Source organism: Chaetura pelagica, unplaced genomic scaffold, assembly GCF_000747805.2.
Source record: "Chaetura pelagica isolate M959 unplaced genomic scaffold, ChaPel_1.0 scaffold222, whole genome shotgun sequence".
NCBI lineage: Eukaryota > Metazoa > Chordata > Aves > Apodiformes > Apodidae > Chaetura > Chaetura pelagica.
In genome coordinates this window covers 5,567,108-5,573,429 of record NW_009952711.1, presented here as the reverse complement: position 1 = coordinate 5,573,429, position 6,322 = coordinate 5,567,108, and the positions used below count along the sequence as shown (strand labels likewise).

The 6,322-nt window shown below is 45.2% G+C and overlaps 1 protein-coding gene across 1 annotated transcript in view; it reads right to left on the bottom strand.

The window, feature by feature from the left end:
* PRTG (protogenin) overlaps positions 1-6,322 on the bottom strand; it is a 93,641-nt gene that overhangs the window by 81,098 nt on the left and 6,221 nt on the right. The window contains exons 3-4 of the mRNA XM_009994540.1: positions 2,199-2,288; positions 738-827 (exon numbers count right to left, since the gene is read on the bottom strand). Coding sequence (XP_009992842.1) covers positions 738-827; positions 2,199-2,288 — 180 coding nt within the window. The remainder of the gene's footprint in view (positions 1-737; positions 828-2,198; positions 2,289-6,322) is intronic.

Sequence of the window (6,322 nt, the reverse complement as noted above, 5' to 3'; positions counted from 1 at the left end):
CTGCCCTAGAGATAGAGCCGGACAGCGCCGGGACGCGACGGCGGCTCACGGGGCTTGGCCAGACCCGGTTTCCCAAACGTCTGTGTCAAAAGTATCGATGCCCACCCAGGGCAAGCAGCCCCGGGGAGGTGGCTCAGCCCCCCCGCAGTGCTGGGCAGGGTTGGCAGAGCAGCCCCTGCCCGGGTGAAGCCGGGTTTCCCACACGCGCAGGCTAATTTTTGGCTGCGAGGATGGGAAATGCTGAGGAGCAGAGTGCCATTTTGTCAGTGGTTCTCACTGACCCCTTCATACTGCACCGATAAAAACACTTCCAGATGGCTGTGCAGGGCAGTGCTCTGCCGAGGGTGAGCTACCCTTCACTTGTCTCTGCTGGAAAGCAGCCCTAAGTCTACACCAGTCCAAAACACAGCTTGCCAAAATGCAACCCCAACTGCAAACATACGGCTTGAGGACCACGTTATCACCACCTTATGGGTGATTTGTACGGGAGATGCCATCAAATCAAATGCTGCCACTGTCATTTAGGGTTTCATCCTCACCCCTGATTTTACTCCATGCTTGCAGCCAATTATTTCCAAGCTCTTTGTTGTCTGTTTAGTTTCTAAAGTTACTATTTAGGAAGGCACCTTCTTACTCAGCAGATTTGCCCCCTGTTTGCATTCATTGTGAGAGCTGCTGACTTCAGTGACAGGCAAGTTTTTACTGCTTTTTGTTCCTGCCAGCACTGCAAAGCTCACAGAGCCGGGAGCCGGCAGCCAAACTTGGTCCCTTCTGCTGCATCATCACTGGGACCGGCTACACCCGCTGCCAGCGACTCCTCTGAAAGCCTTCGGGAGAAAAATCAGAGCTATCTAAACAAGATGTAAGCCATAGTTTGACCTATATCACCTTCCTTCCTTGTCAAAAACACATGAGCAGAATCATTCAGCTTGGTCTTAGCACCGGCTTTCAGGGAAGGTAATTAGGAAAGATTTGCTTTACATGCAAATCACTTACCCAAAAGGCAACTTCACGGTCACTTTGCACGTGCACCACTTCGGTGTCCAAATAAGGAGTAAATGCAGCAACAGGAAACATTTGACCCAGTATTTTTTAGTTTTCCTCAGTGTTTAACTTTATCGAGTCACAAAGGCGTGATCTATGAAAAAAGTATCAATTACAAGCAATTTAGTTCATGTTATTTTTGAGGACTAATGATTAAATGTTCATTCTTCCTTGCAGCAAACTCATTACTTCCATCTGCAGTTCATGCTGGTACTATACTCTCTCCTGCTAAACTGGTTTCACACAGCAGAGTGACCTGAATTTGGCATTTCCTATATGACTTTGGCACATCTAGAAAACAAACACACCAGTAGGGAATGTATTACCCAGTAACATTTCTATGCCATGTGCCTTGGTCAGTTGGAAGGGAGGCTGAAACTGGTTAGGTGTAATTACTTCCCTGCAACCCTTTGCTGTTGGGCACTATCCCACCTGTTCCAGGAGGGACACCTCCTTGCCCCATTCACCAGCCCTTTTTAAAGCAGGAATTGGCCCTAGCAGACCAGAGGACTTAAAAAGCCTACAGAGAGCAAGCAAGTTGTAGTCCTACTTGTGCCCCCCGCAGTGCTGGGCAGGGTTGGCAGAGCAGCCCCTGCCCGGGTGAAGCCGGGTTTCCCACACGCGCAGGCTAATTTTTGGCTGCGAGGATGGGAAATGCTGAGGAGCAGAGTGCCATTTTGTCAGTGGTTCTCACTGACCCCTTCATACTGCACCGATAAAAACACTTCCAGATGGCTGTGCAGGGCAGTGCTCTGCCGAGGGTGAGCTACCCTTCACTTGTCTCTGCTGGAAAGCAGCCCTAAGTCTACACCAGTCCAAAACACAGCTTGCCAAAATGCAACCCCAACTGCAAACATACGGCTTGAGGACCACGTTATCACCACCTTATGGGTGATTTGTACGGGAGATGCCATCAAATCAAATGCTGCCACTGTCATTTAGGGTTTCATCCTCACCCCTGATTTTACTCCATGCTTGCAGCCAATTATTTCCAAGCTCTTTGTTGTCTGTTTAGTTTCTAAAGTTACTATTTAGGAAGGCACCTTCTTACTCAGCAGATTTGCCCCCTGTTTGCATTCATTGTGAGAGCTGCTGACTTCAGTGACAGGCAAGTTTTTACTGCTTTTTGTTCCTGCCAGCACTGCAAAGCTCACAGAGCCGGGAGCCGGCAGCCAAACTTGGTCCCTTCTGCTGCATCATCACTGGGACCGGCTACACCCGCTGCCAGCGACTCCTCTGAAAGCCTTCGGGAGAAAAAACAGAGCTATCTAAACAAGATGTAAGCCATAGTTTGACCTATATCACCTTCCTTCCTTGTCAAAAACACATGAGCAGAATCATTCAGCTTGGTCTTAGCACCGGCTTTCAGGGAAGGTAATTAGGAAAGATTTGCTTTACATGCAAATCACTTACCCAAAAGGCAACTTCACGGTCACTTTGCACGTGCACCACTTCAGTGTCCAAATAAGGAGTAAATGCAGCAACAGGAAACATTTGACCCAGTATTTTTTAGTTTTCCTCAGTGTTTAACTTTATCGAGTCACAAAGGCGTGATCTATGAAAAAAGTATCAATTACAAGCAATTTAGTTCATGTTATTTTTGAGGACTAATGATTAAATGTTCATTCTTCCTTGCAGCAAACTCATTACTTCCATCTGCAGTTCATGCTGGTACTATACTCTCTCCTGCTAAACTGGTTTCACACAGCAGAGTGACCTGAATTTGGCATTTCCTATATGACTTTGGCACATCTAGAAAACAAACACACCAGTAGGGAATGTATTACCCAGTAACATTTCTATGCCATGTGCCTTGGTCAGTTGGAAGGGAGGCTGAAACTGGTTAGGTGTAATTACTTCCCTGCAACCCTTTGCTGTTGGGCACTATCCCACCTGTTCCAGGAGGGACACCTCCTTGCCCCATTCACCAGCCCTTTTTAAAGCAGGAATTGGCCCTAGCAGACCAGAGGACTTAAAAAGCCTACAGAGAGCAAGCAAGTTGTAGTCCTACTTGTGGGCTGGTTTCCATTAGTGGTGTCATCTGTGCTCACTGCTGTATTCTGCTGTGGCTGGGAAACTGCTTTACCATTTCCCTGCACTACACTGTGCCAGCAGGAGGTTTTGGCTCCTGAGATCAAATGCAATATTTGCCTTAAATGGCTTAACAAAGAAAAGTGCTTCCCAGTGGAGTGCTCCTTGTGCCTGGGTTTAGGCAGCTGCAAACACCAGTATTCCCATTTCCACATTGCTTTTGAGTAAAACAAATAATTAATTCCTTGCTAGAATTAAGCAGTCCTGTAACTAGATGAGCATGAGCTCTCCCTAATTTGTCACATCATTAACACATTTTCCAGTAATTAATTGGATTAGAGATAGTGCAGACTTGAGATAACATATCTAAAATCATACTTCACTGGAAGCTGATAAGCCCATTGAACCACAGTTTAAAGGCATTGCCAGCCCTAACTTTGTAAAATACATCACACTAGTAAATATGGAGCCAATAAACACAATTATCTACCTGGTAAACCATCTCACAGAAACTTTATCTTGAGAAACCCATACTAGCAGTCCAGGATGAGTACAAGATCTTGCCAGCCAACATAAACAAAGCTATGCCTACTTTGCTCCAGGGCAGCAATTTTTCTTTGTCACCAGCACAAACTTTTTTTCTTCATTCAATCTGTATTTTTGGCATATGTGGAAAACTATGCAAACCTTCCCAGTTTTTGTGGCTCTTCTCACACACGTATAAACCCATTTCTGTGCTTTGTCTCCAATTTTGGGGTCTTCAAACAAGCTGTACACATCTTTCAAAGAAATAACAACTTGTAATACTTCATCAGTCAGCTCTTAAAGCCCAAGTCAGTAGTAAGAGCTTTCTTTGAAGTGCTACTGACAGCTGGAATAACAGCATACTGTCCAGGTTGCTGTCTGTAAATAACCTGATTTACCTTATGCTGCATTTCATCCTCAGCCCTGGCAAACCCAGTTTATATGTTTCCTGGAAAGGAATGTTTTAAAAATCAGATGGATGGGAACAGATCTAGCTCAGGGCTTTGCTCCACTGTACTTCCCCCTGTGTGTGAGGGCAGCTGTCAATCCATTCAGGACTGCTAAACTAGGCTGAAGACAGAAAATTCAGAATTTTGATCCAATTATGAACCAGCAAGGAGAGAGAGGAACTTTCCAAAGCTGAATGAAGTCTCATCACCATCATGCTTACACACGTTGTCCCAAGTGTTACCAGCATCTCTAGAAAGGTAACTAACCGGCAGGACTCTTCCCTGGGCTGGAACTTAGCAGCCTAAGGAAAAGGAAAGAAGCTGAAAATTCACCTGGAACTGGAGCTTCTCAAAGTGAACTCTATGGAGATCACTGCAGCTCCAAGCCCAGGGTGGAGAATGCAGGGCACCAGGGCAGAGGAGAGGGTACAATCACCACGGGTAGCTCAGCATGGCTGCAGCAGTATTGAAATTGTGGTAATTTTTTCAGGGCAGGCTGAGAATAATGGTAGTTGCTGGAGTCCTATTAACTGCAAGGAAATTACAGCAATTTGCACCAGCTCAGCTTTGCCTTCAGCTGGTGAAGTCCTCAAGACCCAGCTAAGGAAGAGGCTGCCACATCCCTACACTCCCAGCAGGGTGTCATTAACTCTGCTTCTGAGGGAAGCCCCATTTTTCTTTACAGTTCTCAGAGTGTTTCTGATCTGGTGTCACTGTAGGCACATTTAGACACTTTCCTGGTTCTCGTGCCAAACTCCTGACCCAGTTACAACTGTATTCACAGATTTACAATATGTTAAGCTAACTTAATAAAGAAACACCATACAAATGTTTACTTTTGACACATTTAGTCACTTAGTGGATTCTTGGTTCATTTTGAACCTCTGTACAGTTACCATCTCCATTGCCTTCTCAAAGGAGGTTCATTCACTCCTGCCATTAACGGATGGACAAACACACCTTGGGCAGAGGCCTTGGGACACTAATGAACTTTCTCTCCAGGGAGCCTTTCTATATAGGAAAAGCACACCTCCTTGACAAAGGGATTTTAACACAGATCTCATCTGGTTATAAACCAACAAACACCAAAGTGGAAGGAGTACAGTTATTTGCCACACTAACTTTTTTGGTTAAATTTTCCTTCTAGACATCTTCCACAATACTGCTCCACTGCCCAAAACTGGTGGGTGAGCCTTGACTGGGATGTTTCACAGTGCCCCTGAGGCAGTTCCCAGACATTTACCATAAATGCTCCATAGACTGCATTTGCAATGTATATATATATATATATTTAATTGGCTCAGTACAGCCTCCTCTCTCAATCCTTTCCCTGATAAGAAAAGAAAATCCTGGAAAAGCTACAGTACTGTACTCTGATATTATCTTCCATAAATCAAAGTGTTAATACAATGAGTCAATACAATAAGTATCAGACCAAGAATAACTGAACAGAAAGAATCTCCTAGGTTACCACTTTCTGTGTTTGAATCTACAAAGGAATCTTTCGAACCTTTCAGAAAGAGGCAGCTTTTTGTTAGTGTCTCCCTTATCATGACAACCCACTGCTCTGCAGCTATTTGTTTAGCAACAGGCATGAAATATGGTCTCCTTTCATCCCTGTATAAGTTACCTTCATTCAGCTGTTACAACAGGAAACATGCACATCATTTCTGCCTCTTTTCCACTATTATGTTTGCAATCAGGAAACAATTACTGGAAATAAAATAAATTAAAAACAAGGCAACTCAGAGGCTCACTAGCAGTTGGACATATGACTGAATATACCATGCTACAGATACCTATTTACTTTTGCTGTGAAAGATTGCAGCCCTTTCTTTTGTCTTTGCATTCCCAGCTTGTTAACAATACTGTCTCTCCCCTTATCTACAATTTATCCCAAGGAACTATTAAAAAGAAGGATTGGAGGAGGCTTCCTGCTGCTCTTGTCCCATTTCATCTCACAGAGACATAAGGAATTGCTGGTCAGGGAGAGGCCACTTGGCCAAAGCAGCCTGTGCCCCATAGGTTTATCTCCCTGCTGCCAGTGCAGCTCCCTCCAGCGCACTGCCCTGTCAGGGGAGAGGGATCGCCTCTCAGGAGTGTGAAGATAAACAGATTTGAAGCCTTCAAGGCATGTTCCCAGCACCTCCTCCCCCTCACAGGCACACAGGCTCGTCCTGCAAACGCCCCCGTGTGCAAGACGGCTTTGGGGATGTTTGAAGGAAGCTGTAACTTGCAGCAGAATGGCTTTACCAAGAATTTGGGCTGAACCG